Source organism: Gossypium raimondii, chromosome 5 (assembly GCF_025698545.1).
Source record: "Gossypium raimondii isolate GPD5lz chromosome 5, ASM2569854v1, whole genome shotgun sequence".
NCBI lineage: Eukaryota > Viridiplantae > Streptophyta > Magnoliopsida > Malvales > Malvaceae > Gossypium > Gossypium raimondii.
The window spans coordinates 26,616,167-26,631,476 of NC_068569.1; the positions used below are offsets into that span (position 1 = coordinate 26,616,167).

At 34.7% G+C, this 15,310-nt stretch overlaps 1 protein-coding gene across 1 annotated transcript; it reads right to left on the bottom strand.

Annotated features, from left to right (window-relative positions):
- Positions 1–5,465: 5,465 nt before the first annotated feature.
- On the bottom strand, positions 5,466–5,920 carry LOC105766919 (cytosolic sulfotransferase 6-like). The gene is made up of 2 exons (XM_012586462.1): positions 5,857–5,920; positions 5,466–5,770 (listed from the first exon to the last, which is right to left on the bottom strand). The coding sequence occupies exons 1-2, from the start codon at positions 5,918–5,920 to the stop codon at positions 5,466–5,468; spliced, it is 369 nt and encodes a 122-aa protein (XP_012441916.1).
- Between the last annotated feature and the right edge of the window lie 9,390 nt (positions 5,921–15,310).

Genomic DNA, 15,310 nt, shown 5'->3' on the forward strand with positions numbered 1-15,310 from the left:
AAACGGCAAGCCACGCCTCTGCCTTCGCCAAGTACCTGCAAGCAACATAAAAAAGGAAATAGAAGCAGCATAAAAAAAAGAGAGGGCAGAAACAAAAAAGGGGATTGATTTTCGGCTTTAGAAGCCTGAAAAAAACAATGTAAAATGGGGGATAGTCGAATAAAAAAATATCAGTCAAAAAAATCAGAAGGTTTACTTCTATCCCCATTTTTTTATTTTTGTTTCATTATTATTCTGTTTTTCTATTTTATTTTTCATATCTTTACATACAAAAATAAAGCAAAAAAAAAAGGAAAAGGGAAAGGATTCACCGGAATCGGTCCGTGTCTTTAACATCGGGGGGGGGGGCTTCTTCTCTGGTGACAAAATCCGTCATTTAGAAGGCTGATAGTCTCTTTTCCCTTGTTTTTTTCGGTGTTTTGAGCCCGAATTTGGGCTTAGGGGGTCGAAATCTAGAAAATAGATATTTTTATCTTCACCGGCCACCGTGCATGGCGGTGCCGACGCCGACGACCGACGACCGTCACGGTGGTCGCTGGCCGGACCCTAGGCTAGATAGGGGAAGGGCTTTGAGAGAACTGCTGCGGTTTTTTTAGTGAGGGGGAAAGAAAATGAAACAAAAAAATAAAATTTGGGCTTAAATAGCCCCATAAAGCAGCGCCGTTTTGCTACTAGGGTTCAAAGCCAAAAGCACGCCGTTGCTTTTGCCCCGACCATGACGTGACCCGACCACGGGGAGGATCCGCGTGTTTCCTTAAAAAGGGATATTTGTGCGCGCAGTCCCTCCACTTTTGCAATGCGTTGCAATTTGACCCTTTTTCTTCCTTTTCTTCTATTTTCAATTTAGCTTTTTAATTTTATTTCTGTTTCGATTAAGTCCGCATTAAAGCGCTGCGTTCTGAGGGTGGGGAAATTTTCCCTTTTAGTCCTCCATGTCAAACGCGCGTTGCGATTTGCTCCTAGGACTTTTATTTATTTATTTATTTTCGATTTCTTTCGTTTAAATTTTGTTTTGACTTTAATCTAATCCTTTTTATTTATTTATGGTGTTCTGCTTACTTTATTTATTTACTTTTTTTTTTCTCTTTTACTTTTATTTTCTATTCTTCATCATTTATTATTATTATTGTTATTATTATTATTATTATTATTATTATTTAAATTTTGTTTTCTTTTCGTATTTCAATGTATCATTGCTTTATTTTACTTTATTTCATTTTTTAGCTTATTATTATCATTATTATTATTATTATTATTATTATTATTATTATTATTATTATTATTTACTTATTTATATTTTTAAAACTTCAAATTTTGTTACTCATATATATATAGGCACATATTTTATAATATATATATTATTTTTCTATATACGTATTTATATATTCTATAATTTATGTACATATCTATATATATATATATATATATATAATTTTCATAATTATATATATATACACATGTTTATACATTCTTTACCATATCTTATAATACGTATATATTTAACATGTTTATACATTATATATATATACACATGTTTATACATTCTTTACCATATCTTATAATACGTATATATTTAATATATTTTTATATTTTATAATCTATATACACATCTATATATATCTATATACATTTTTAATTTTCATGAATATAAATACATATTTATATATTTCTTTTAATATATATATGTACATACACATATCCTTTTGACCTTTTTATAATTTTATTCATTTTATTTATTTATCTATTGACTTACATTTTATTATTATTTTGAAAGAATGTTTTAATTTTATTTATATGCTTGTATTCTTGTATGTTATTGTTTTGTCCTTTTATTTATTTTATTTTTGTTGTTTTTGCTCGTATTACTTTCACACCATCGTATCCAATATTATTTTGTACGCATATCAACATCGAGTTTCATTTCTACCATTTCGAGTTAGATTAATTTGATGCATGAATCATGATTTTAAAATAAGCAAAATCTCATGTTTAGATTCGAGAAGGTCGATCCCTAACTTACTAGGTTTCGATTGTCGCAATAAATCTAAATACACGAATCATTTCAAACTTAAGTTCTAAACAATCTCGGAAATTAAGAAAAGATCGCGTCCTAACTTACTGGGCATGATCCCTTTTTTCTAAAATCCGGGATAGCCAAATATTTTCTTAAGTAAGTAAATTTTTTGGCATGTATTCTCGTATAGGGAATTCGATACATTGTGTCCTAACGCATTGGATATGACATGTTTTCTCGATATGAGGATTCCTTTAAAAAATAATAAAGGTAATATTTTGCGCTTGGAAATTCGAGAAAGCGTGCCCTAATGTGCTGGGTTTCGATTTCTCGTTTAGCCAAATAGCCAAATACCCTCTTAAAATTTCAAAATATGGGTTTTGGAAACCATAAGGTGATCTTGGTTTCGAAAGTTTAAAGTATCGTATCCTAATGTGCTGGATGTGATATTCTTTCGGAACAAGAAAATCCTAAATTCCAACCCATATTGTTCGAGAATTTTTTAGGACCGTATTTTTAAAATTCTTCAAAGTTTTCAATTTTCGACATTAAGACATTAAATAATCGACTAGGTACCAATTTTGGGCGTTACGAGGGTGCTAATCCTTCCTCGTACGTAACTGACTCCCGAACCTGTTTTTCTGAATTTCGTGGACCAAAATCGTTGTTTTAATAAAATTAAATCGTTTATTAAAAACAACCACTCTTCAAGGTGATCCGATCACACCTTATCAAAAAAGATCGGTGGCGACTCCCATTTTCGTTTTCATTTTCAAAACCCAAGTCGACCCCGTTTTCATCAAAAAATGGTGTCAACAGTACGCATAATAAAATACACATATAGCTTTGATACTAACGAATCTTAATATTAACGTGCATGAATAAGAAATATGATGCAAATGACGATATAACAACAACAATAATTAGCAACGACAATAATATAAATAATGATAAATCTAAATTTTGAGAGCATATTTTTTAAAAAGGAATAGCAAAAGAATAAATAATAGAATAAAACAGTAATGCTAAAGGCCAAAATAAAATAAACAAACCAATTTTAATAAAAGGAATAATAAATAAAAAAATAAGATAAAAACTAATGTAAGTTTGATTAAAAATTGAAAATAAGTAAATAAATAAATATTAAGTGAAATATTAGACAAAACTATTTTTTTAAATAAAAAATTTAAAATTAAATAGGCTAAGGACTGAATTGAAAACATACCCAAAATCTGGGGCTTAAATCGCAAATAAATAAAAAGAGGGTGGCTCGGGATTGAAATGGAACGCACTTAAGGAATGAGGGACTGACTAGGCAATACTCCTATCCCTTAAGCGCGATGTTTCGCGCAGGACCAAACTGAAACAAGCGCAAAAAACATGGGGTCAAATTAAAAATGCAAAAGAAAGAACAAGGGTCGAATTGAAAACACGTAACAAAGAGGAAGGACCCGAAGCGCAAATAGCCTATTTGGCCTTAAAAACACGTGGATCCTCTGTTTATCGGGTCGGGTCGACCCCCCAAAACGATGCCGTTTCATCTTTACTATTTAAACCTAATTTTTTTTTTAACTTTCATATACAACCCAGCCCTTTCACCAAAAAAAAAATCTAAAAACTTCTAAGCCTTTCATTCTCTCAAAACCCCCCACATCTGACCAAGACGCCGGCGAGTTCACACAGTGGCTCCGCCGTAGCTCTGCCGTGTCGGAAAGTAAGAAAAAAGTTTTAAATGCCCTTTTTTAAAACACAAGCTCAATTTATTTCTTTTCCCCTTTTTTAAAAAAACAAGAACGAAAATGAAATGAGGAAAAAAATGAAACTTTGGCTCACTATTTATGGCCGATTTCGGCGATGGAGGGAGGACCTCCAACGACGTGGCCGCAGGACGTCTCAGGTGAGCCCTTCCTTTTTCTTTCTTTTTTTTATTTTTATTATTTAGTATGTAAAAAAATGAAAATAAAATAAAAAAAGAATCAAACAAGACAATGAAAATTTCACCTCTGAAATATGTTTTCTGTTTTTGTTTTTTCTTTATTTAATTCATAAAAGAATAGAAAAAATAGAAAGAGGACGTTTTGGCTTTTATAGCCAAGTTACAACCTTTTCGTTTCTATTTTTTTTTTGTTTTTTCTAGTTGTTTCTTCCGTGGTCTTGTATTGATTTCTCTCTACAGGTGTCAGAGGCGTGCAACGCCCGTGGAGGTGGCGGTGGTTGGCCTGTAGCGGTAGTGTCAGAGGTGGCAGAGGCTTGCGGCTAGGGTTAGGCAGTAGGCTAGGGTTTCAATTTTTTTCTGAAAAGTTTTAAACATTTTGGGCCACTGGGCCTTCATTTTTTGGGTTGTAATTTTAATTATTTTTGGGCTTGTAATTTGTAACTGGACATTTAAGATTTGGACTTTTTGGTTTATTTTCTGTTTTGGTTATCTAGTGGGCCGAGCAAATTTGGGCCTGAGCAAAAGGTATTCAAGAAGGCAAGTAACATAATGGATCCTATTGGAACTTCTTGTTGGCTTTGCGTTCAGTGGTATTTGTGGAGTTTTATTGTGGTTACAGAATTTGTGAAGTGTGATTACTAGTAGTGAAGTATGGTTGAAGCTTTTATTAGTGATATTGAAGGTGTGTTTTAGATGGTCTTTGTTTGTTTAGTGAGTTTCATTGGAGATGTGTGGTTTTCTCTTTCTATAATTTGTGGGTGTTTCTATTTGAGAGTTTGACTCTCAAAACTTTTAATTTTATTTACTAAAATTTTACTCACTTACCAAAAATAAAATTCATTTAGAATTGAAAAATTAATTACCTTAAATTTTGAATAAAATTATCAACAATTTTTTTCTTTTTGGATAAAATTAGGTGTATGTAGTGGAAAATTAAATTTTGTTTTATATACTTTTATGCTTTTGTATATAATTAATATTTTAAAATTTTAATGGTTAAACTTTACAATATATTTCTAGTTATATAAGTAAACTTTCAAATGGATTAGATATACATATTATATTGATAAAAATATTATTTGGATGCAACTACATATAATCGAATGATTCAAAGTTATTTCATTAAATTTCATTACTATCAAATGCTCAAATTTCAGAAACTAATAATATTAGAAGAGTCATGCTTGAAAACGTAAATTTATTAGAAAAAGGTAACTTGATGCGAACACATCAACACACAAAAGGTAGACATAAAACAAAAGGAAAAAAATACAACATTTTACAATAAAGGAAAAACTTTGTACATGACATTTTTTTTTTGGTAGAAAAGAAACATCAACTATGCGATTACAACCACTAGTTTCATTATAATACAATGTTTTATTATGATACTCTAACAAAATATTTTTTACTATATCTGGAGGAGCAACAAATTGTTGTAAACTAACAAGCTGAGTAGCTATTTTAGCCATGCAATCCGCAGCTTCATTCTGAGAGCAAATATTACTAAGAAAATTACTTGAATGTTAAACCAGATCCACTTAATTTTTCTTCTAAAATGTTATTGAAACGTTCCACAGCAGCAGGAGTGAGATAATTAACATAATCACCCACTTTTCCACTCCTGAAAAACAAATTATTAGGTAATATTGTTTCTGCCATTTTTCCAGTTTTGTTGACCTCCAAATCTTTCAAATTGTTGAAACTGCAAAAATCAACAATTTGGTTAACCACACCTGTTTTCTCTTCTTCCATGGAGAAAGGAAATCCTAAGAATTCAGCCAATCTCTTTGTTTGAGCCACTGGATCTTCCTTCAGCTCTTCATATCTCAAGAACAATACATTCGATGGCTTCTACAAGCTCATGTTCCAGTACCCTAAAACATGGTCCCAAAAGGGTCCATACCCTTCTTCACCTCTACAAAACATCTCAAAACAGTCCCCAATGGCCAATCAGGCAAATTATGCATGCCTCTTACAAAGTGCCAAAGTGAGACAACGATGTCAAATGGATTACGGGGTTATATAAACAATCCGGCAATTTGAACATTTGATGGAATCGGCTAGCATTGAATACGGGAGATGAGTAGAAAACACCCTTGGGGATGGGGTTTTAGAGAGATCGAGATTAGGGTATTGGCAGTCATCTATCTTTGAAAAGTCAAAGATATTTGTGTCAGAAAATTGGGCACCGAAAATCTGAAAATTTAAGGCACCGAAATTGGGTTGAAATTTTGGCATGGGATAATTTCAATTTTGGTCCCCAATTGTATAGGGAATTGGCATGTTAATCCTTGAACTTCAACTATAAATAGGCCTAACTATTTCTCATTTTCTACATCCCACATATGCCATTCTCTACTTAAGGCATTATTCTCTCTCCTTATTTGTAAACTTTCACTTGTATTTTTGGAGTGAAATATATTTGATAGTGCCCGAGGACGTAGGAAAAATTTGCTGAACCTCGTTAAAATTCTAGTGTTCTTTATTGTTTATTCTGCATATTTTACGAGTGTGATTGTAGTGATTTATTGTGCTATTAGATTATGATAGAGGGATATTCTGGCTAGGAAAGACCTGGTACTTAAGCGATCCTCGTGATCCACCTCTCTTTCCTGGGAATTGAACTTAGTGTGATTTTTTAGTACAATAATTTTACTCTTTTACACGCTTCTGCTCAACAATTGGCATCAGAGCTAAATTCGTACTTGGGGAATAGGACTGTTTACGATACTATTTATTTATACGGTATTGTTCATCCACGGTACCATTTACATAGATGGTACTATTCACATATACAGTAGTTGGGATTGAGGAGAAAAATGGCAGAGGCATCGTCATCAACAAAGGCTACCGTGACCAATGCAAAATTTGAAGTAGAGAAATTTGATGGTACCAATAATTTTGGTATGTGGCAATGTGAGATCCTGGATGTCTTATGTCAGCAAGAGTTGGATATAGCCCTTGAAGAAAAACCTGACAAGATGGATGACAAGGAGTGGGCCAAGATCAATAGACAGGTGTGTGGTACAATCCGCCTATGTTTAGCCAAAGAGCAGAAGTACTCTTTCATGAGGGAGACATCAGCGAAGAAGTTGTGGGATACACTGGAAGAAAAGTTTCTAACGAAAAGTCTTGAAAATAGGCTTTATATGAAAAACAAACTTTTTCGATCCACGTATGCACCCGGTATGTCAATGAATGACCATGTGAACTCATTCAATAAAATTTAGCAGACTTGCTAAATTTGGATGAGAAGTTTGAAGATGAAGATAAGGCATTATTGTTGTTTAATTCTCTTCCCGATGAATATGATAATCTTACCACCACATTGCTTCATGGGAAGGATATGATCACATTTGATGCAGTCTGTAGTGCGTTGTATAGATCTGAGACTCGAAAAAAATATAAAAGAGATCACAGAGATACAACTGCAGAAGTCTTAACAGTAAGAGGTCATTCACACAGCAACAAACCTGGTAAAAGGGGCAAGTCCAAAGGGAGACTCGCCAAAGGTGAATGTGCTTTTTGTCGTAAGAAAGGGCATTGGAAAAAGAATTGTCCTAAGTTACAAAAGGGCAAGGCTATTTCTGATGCATGTGTAGCGGAGCATGATGAGGAGTCAGACTTTAGCTTGGTTGGCATGGCAATGACATGTCATACGGATGAGTGGATCTTGGATTCGGGATGTACTTATCATATGTGTCCTAATAAGGACTGGTTTTCTAGTCTCAAAGAACTAGAAGGTGGAGTTGTTTTTATGGGCAATGACAGTGCTTGTAAGACAATGGGGGTAGGTACAATCCAATTGAAGAATCACGACGGCTCAATCCAAGTCTTGACGGATGTTCGCTATGTACCTAGCTTGAAGAAAAATCTCATCTCATTAGGGGCCCTAGAATCTAAAGGGCTCACAATCACTTTGAGAGATGGATTACTAAAGGTAGTAGCTGGGGTATTGACGGTGATAAAAGGCACTAGAAGAAATAACTTGTACTATTTAAATAGAAGTACAGTTATGAGATCAACATCAACAGCTTCTGTGAAAGATGCAGATTCAGAGGCTACCAGGTTATGGCATATGCGATTAGGACATGCCGATGAAAAAGCTTTGCAGACTTTGGCGAAGCAAGGCTTGTTGAAAGGTGTAAATTTTTGCAAATTGGAATTTTGTGAACATTGTGTTCTGGGCAAGCAGACGAGGGTATAATTTGGTTCAGCAATTCACAATACGGAAGGAATTCTGGATTATGTTCATAGTGACGTGTGGGGACCTACCAAAGTGGCTTCTTTGGGAGGTATGCACTATTTTGTTACTTTTGTTGATGATTATTCAAGAAAAATATTGGTGTATCTAATGAAAAGAAAAAAATGAAGTTTTGGATGCATTTTTGAAATAGAAGAAGATGGTAGAGGCTCAGACTGGTCGAAAGGTCAAACGACTTCGATTAGATAATGGTACTGAGTACAAAAATGATCCATTTATACAAGTTCGTCAGATAAGGGCATTGTGCGACACTTCACTGTTTGGGATACACCACAACAGAATGGGGTGGCAGAACGTATGAATCAGACTATACTGGAGAAAGTTCGATGTATGTTGTCTAATGCTGGATTGGGCAAAGAATTTTGGGCTGAGGCAGTTACATATGCGTGCCATCTAATTAACCGGTTGCCATCAGCTGCAATAAATGGAAAAACTCCTATGGAGATGTAGACTGGTACACCTGCTACTGATTATGATTCTTTACATGTTTTTGGTTCCACTGCATATTATCATGTAAAAGAATCTAAGTTAGACCCAAGAGCAAAGAAAGCATTATTCATGGGTATAACTGGTGGAGTAAAAGGATACCGTCTCTGGTGTCCTAATACAAGGAAGATTATTTTCAGTAGAGATGTGACTTTTGATGAATCAACCATAATGAAGAACAAGGATTCACAAAAGGATGACAAAACCAGTGGCACTTTGCAGCAGGTGGAGCTTAAAAAGGTTAATGATGATCCAGCTAATATTGAAGGAACAAATGATGAAGAAGTTTCGACCCAAGAACTTCTACAGCAACAAGATTCAATTGCATATAGGAGGCCAAGAAGAGAGATTCGTAAGCCTGCTCGCTTTGATGATATAATGGCATATGCACTTCCAATTGCAGATGATGATGTTCCTTCTACTTACATAGAAGCAATAAGTAACCCTGATGGTGTAAAGTGGAAGCAAGCTATGAATGAAGAAATGCAATTTCTTCATAAAAATAGGACTTGGGAGTTGGTGACACTTGTAATGGCCCAAATTCGAAATTATCGGAATAGTGGTTTCGTAACCACAAATTCAATTAAAGAGAAATTTATTTTAATATTTTGCATGAATATTGATATGATAGAAAAACTCGTATGAAAATATCGATAGAAAAATTTTCTTGATTAAGCGGTTAGTTAGAAAAGAAATTATTGAAGAAATTAGGTAAAATAAGATATCGAGACTTGATCTCAGTAAACCGAGTCAAAAATATTTTTATAAATATTTATGAAGTGTTAGTAATATGGTATTAAAATTTCGTTAGAAAATTTTAATGTTTGGGTAGTCAATTAAGTAAAAAGGACTAAATTGAAAAAGGTGTAAAAGTTACTAGAGGGATTAAATAGCTCAATTGTGAAATGAGGAGGGACATAAATTGCAAATAACCCCAAAAGGAGATATTTTGGGCGGCATACGCTGAGAAAAATCAAGAGAATTGAAGAAATAAAGGTAAAATTGGAATATTACAAAATTTGCTTTAAAAGTTAGGACTAAAGTGGAATTATCTAGATTTCTCTTTATTTTTCTGCACTCTCATCAGCCAAAAAACGTCCTAAGGGTTTCTTCAAGCTGGTTTTTCATAATTTTTGCACCAAGTGAGTTAATTCTTGCCTTTTTCTTGTAATTTTTGTGTTTCTAAGACTTTTACAACTAGGTCCTATTACTAAATTCATTAGTTTTTGATTTTATGAATGAATTTGAAAGTTGATATGAATATGTGCTGGAATTTTATGAGGAAATAGGATGAAATTGAAGCTTTAATTTGTTTATGAGATGATTTTATTAGGTAATTCCAATAGAAATTGATTTGTAGGATCTAATTGTGAAAAAGTTTGGAATTAAAGTTTAGTGCTAAAATTCTGATTTCTAAAGGTTATAAGGTAGTTTAAAGTGATATAATAAAGTGTTGATTGAGAAAAATCAGCTCAATTGAGAGGTTAATTGAGCAGGGACGAAATTATCATTGTTGAAAGCTTAGGGGAAAATAGCAATTAACATCAAACACAAAAATAGTTTTGGACAGCAGCAGTAGTCTAACTTTGAAAAATCACCAAAAATTGTAGTGATCGAATTAGAGGATGAATAAAATATGAAATTAAATCTTATTGAGTCTAGTTTCTTATAAAAGAAACGGTGTAAGCAATGGAATTGTAAATCATTAGATATAATAGATTTTGTGAGACAAGGTCAGAATGAATTGGGGTTCCCCTGTTCTGACTTTGGAAAATCATTAAATATTGTAAAAAAATGATATGAGTTATAATTTATATGCTTAGAATCCTTAATGAGTCTATTTTCTGAAGAAATAAAGGTAAGCATCATCCTAATTATGTACTATGAGATAATTAATTTTTAGTGAAGAGGGGTCAGAACTGTCATACAGTGAAACAGGGGAAATTTTAAAGAATAAACTGTACTTATTTGCTAAACCAAAAATTCTGAAATTTTTATGGTAAGAAGATATGTGAGTCCAGTTTCAGGGAAAATTAATAGATCTTAATTTGGAGTTTCGTAGCTCAAGATATAAATAATTTAGTGACTGTGACTCAGTGAGGCAGCTTTGAATGCACTACAAATAATAATGGAATTGTAGAGAAAGTTACATATGAACATGAAATGTATTAGATTAATGATTAAATTTATTTATTTAGATCCGAAAAATTCAAATACGAAGCAAGATCGAGGAAAAGAAAAAGTTCGGGATTAGTAGATTTTTGTTTACGAACAATTGTCGAGGTAAGTTCGTGTAACTCGAATTATATTCTTAAATGCTTGAAATATATTTTTCTTGATGTGAATATGATTTAGATGTTTATTGTATGATAATTGATGAATTATTGATATTCTTGATGAAAAGAGAAAATAAATCCCGGTTGAATGAAAGGAAAATTCGATGGATCTCTGAAAGGAATTGACGGTAAAAAGGATCTAGCCCGGACGGGTGATCCTATTCTGATATAGCCCTCCCGAAGAATTTGTGGAAAATGGATTTAGCACGACGGGTAATCCGAATTAGGGTCTGAATTTAGCTCGGATGGTAATTGAGATCAAGCTCATTAGAGTAATTGTCGTTGCGGATTTAGCTTTGACCGGTAATCCAGACAATACTCTATGAGTTTATATTACAGGGGATTTAGTCTGGACTGGTAATCCTGCTGTAAGGATGAGGTTCGCGGGAGTGTGCTCTCTGAAATGGAAATGTGCTCACATGAATATGAATTGACGGATCCGGATTTGTACACTTAGGTATACCCCTGAATATCCATCGAAATTCCAAGTAGTTCAACGGGATAAATATGGAAAAATAACAAGGAAATGGAAATCATGGAATTGATGAGCTCATCAATCATTTATCTTTGTAATGAATTTGTATGAGGTTGAGTTTGTATGTGATAGGTATATGTTTATGTGAATTGGATGTGTGCTTGTGTTATTAAATGATGGATGTATAAGTATGGTAAGTATAATTCCTGTTGCATGAACTTACTAAGCACAAAGTGCTTACCCTGTTTCTTTTTCCCCTGTTTGTAGAGTTAAGAGCTCGGAGGTCGGATTTGGTCGGAGACACATCACACTATCAATCTCGGGATCTCGGTACATAAATGAGCTTTATTTTGGAAATCAATGGCATGTATAAGCTAGTAAATTAGATGTTAATTTGAAATGAATGTATGGTTAGCCATTGGTATGGCTAACAAATTTTGGTTTTGGTATGTGATGAAATTATCTTATGAATATGATAAATCTATATTGAGAAAAAAATCGGTAAAATCTGGTAATGGCTCATACTCTATTTCGGCGACGAATACGGGTAGGGGGTATTACATTTGTTGGTATCAGAGCTACGGTTTAGCCGATTCTCGGACCGACATAGCAAATATGAGATTAGCTATACATGCCATTTAAATTATTATTGATAGTGTGATATCTCCTGACCATTTAAAATTTGATTTTCTTATAGTAAATGTCTGCCGACCGAGCTCAACCCGAGGAAGCCGGGAGTCATGCTCGAACTTGTAACAAAGAGAAGTTGAAGCTACTAGTAGTAGAAGGTCCGAGACAAGGGACCAAAGTGAAGTGGCTAAAATGGCCTCCTATCAAATGATGAATGAATGGTTTACTCAGTATATAAGAACTAACCCTGTAGTGCAGCAAGCTCAAGCTCCTCCTCCTCCTCCACCGGTTCCCGAGATTCCACAGGGTACAGGTACTGAATCTATCAGAAAAGGGAAAGCTCCGGTTGATAAAATCAGAAAATATGGGGCAGAAGAATTCAGAGCTGCAGTTGATGATGATCCCGAACAGGCTGAGTTTTGGTTAGAGAATACTATTCGGGTTTTGGAAGAATTATCTTGCACACCAAAAGAGTGTCTGAAATGTGCAGTATCATTGCTAAAAGATACAGCTTATCACTGGGGGAATACTAAAGTTTCAGTTATTCCAAAAGAAGAAATTACATGGGAATTCTTTCAGATTGAGTTCAGAAAGAACTATGTCAGTCAGAGGTTCCTTGATCAGAAGAGAAAAGAATTTCTTGAGCTGAAACAGGGCAACAGATCGGTATCTGAGTATGAAAGAGAATTTGTTCGATTGAGTAAATATGCTCGGGAATGGGTAGAGTCAGAGGCTGAAATGTGCAAACGATTTGAAGAAGGGTTGAATGAAGAAATTAAGCTACTGATTGGAATTCTTGAAATTTGAGAGTTTGCTACATTGGCAGAGCGAGCTTATAAAGCAGAAGAATTGAGCAAAGAAAAGAAACAAGCTGAAAGAGAAGCTCGGGTTTTCAGTAAAAGATCAATGGAAAAATCCCAGTTTTCTGCTTCAAAGAAACTGAAGAAATACCAGGATCATTCTACCTCATCCACTGGGTATTCGGTTAGAGAGAGAGGTTTTCAACGCACTAATCCAAGACCTTCCACTCCATCGGTGACCAGTGTTGGCAGTGTTGGCACCCCTAAGCCGAGATGTCAGTACTGTAATAAACTTCATTTTGGTGAATGCCGATCAAAGAGCGGGGCTTGTTACCGATGTGGTTCTTTCGATCATTTCCTCAGAGATTGTCCGAAAGAGGTGAAAAGAAGTTGAATGACATCGAGGCCGAGTAATCCGGTTTGAGGGTAGACCACCTCGACCATTTGGTGATGTCGGTGGTAGTCGAGAACTACGAAGATCTGCAGGCGGGCTGAGGCACGAGCACTGCTAGGACATATGCCATTCGTGCTAGAGAAGAGGCCTCAAAGACATGATGTTATTATTGGTACATTTTCTTTACTTGATCTTGATATAACTGCATTGATTGATCCCGGTTCTACGCATTCATATATATGTGTTAAACTTGCACTTGTTAAAATTTATCTATTGAACCTCTTGAATTTGTGGTTAAAGTCTCGAACCCCCAGGCGATCGTATTAGTGGATAAAATTTGTAAAAATTGTCCACTGATGGTAAGAGGTTATTGTTTCTCGGCTGACTTGATGTTACTCCCTTTTGATGAGTTCGATGTGATATTGGGTATGGATTGGCTAACTCAGCATGATGCAGTAGTAAATTGTAAACAGAAATATATTGTTCTGAAGTGTCCGAATGGAGAATTACTTCAGGTTAAATCTGAACAGATAGAGGAATTATCTAATGTGATTTCAGTGATGACAGCTCAGAGGTGTATCAGAAAAGGGTGTGATGCTTATTTGGCATATGTGTTAGACACTAAGGTATCCGAGTCAAAGATACAGGCAGTGCCAGTTGTATGTGAATTTTCTGATGTATTTCCAGAGGAATTACCATGGTTGCCACCAGAAAGAGAAGTGGAATTTTCTATAGATCTGATTCCGGGAACTACTGCAATTTCTATAGCTCCGTATCGTATGGCTCTTACGGAATTAAAGGAGTTAAAGACACAGTTACAAGAACTTGTTGATAGGGGTTTTGTTCGACCGAGTCATTCACCTTGGGGTGCTCCAGTTCTATTTGTGAAGAAGAAGGACGGGTCCTTAAGATTATGTATTGATTACCGACAGCTCAACAAAGTCACTATAAAGAATAAGTACCCATTGCCTCGGATTGATGATCTGTTTGACCAGTTGAAGGGTGCCACTGTATTTTCAAAGATTGATCTCCGATCGGGCTACTATCAGTTACGGGTAAAGGAGTCAAATGTACCGAAGACAGCTTTTAGAACCAAGTATGGGCATTATGAGTTTCTTGTTATGCCGTTTGGGCTGACTAATGCACCTGCAGTATTTATGGACTTGATGAATCGGATATTCAGACCGTACTTAGATAGGTTTGTGGTAGTTTTTATTGATGATATCCTGGTCTATTCCCGAGATAAAAATAAGAATGCAGAACATTTGAGAATTGTGTTGCAAACTCTGCGAGAAAAGCAAATATATGCTAAATTCAGTAAATGTGAATTTTGGCTTCAAGAAGTGGGTTTTCTTGGACATATTGTATCCGCAGAAGGCATCAGAGTAGATCCGAGTAAAATTTCAGCTATTGTCAATTGGAGTCCACCGAAAAATGTATCTGAAGTTAGAAGTTTCTTTGGTTTAGCTGGTTATTATCGGAGATTTGTACAGGGGTTCTCTATGATAGCTTCTCCGATGACCCGTTTATTACAGAAAGATGTTAAATTCGAGTGGACTGATGAATGCCAGCAGAGTTTCGACCGATTGAAAGATTTGTTGACGAAATCACCTGTGTTGGTACAACCTGAATCGGGTAAAGAATTTATTATTTATAGTGATGCATCATTAAATGGTTTAGGTTGTGTTTTGATGCAAGAAGGTAAAGTTATAGCCTATGCTTCGAGACAACTTAAGCCACATGAAAGAAATTACCCGGTGCATGATCTTGAATTAGCTGCTATCGTATTTGCATTAAAAATATGGCGTCATTATTTGTATGGTGAAAAATGTCATATTTATACTGATCATAAAAGTCTGAAATATTTGATGACACAGAAAGATTTGAATTTGAGACAGCGCAGGTGGCTTGAACTGATAAAAGACTATGATTTGGTTATTGATTACCATCCGGGTAAGGCTAATGTTGTAGC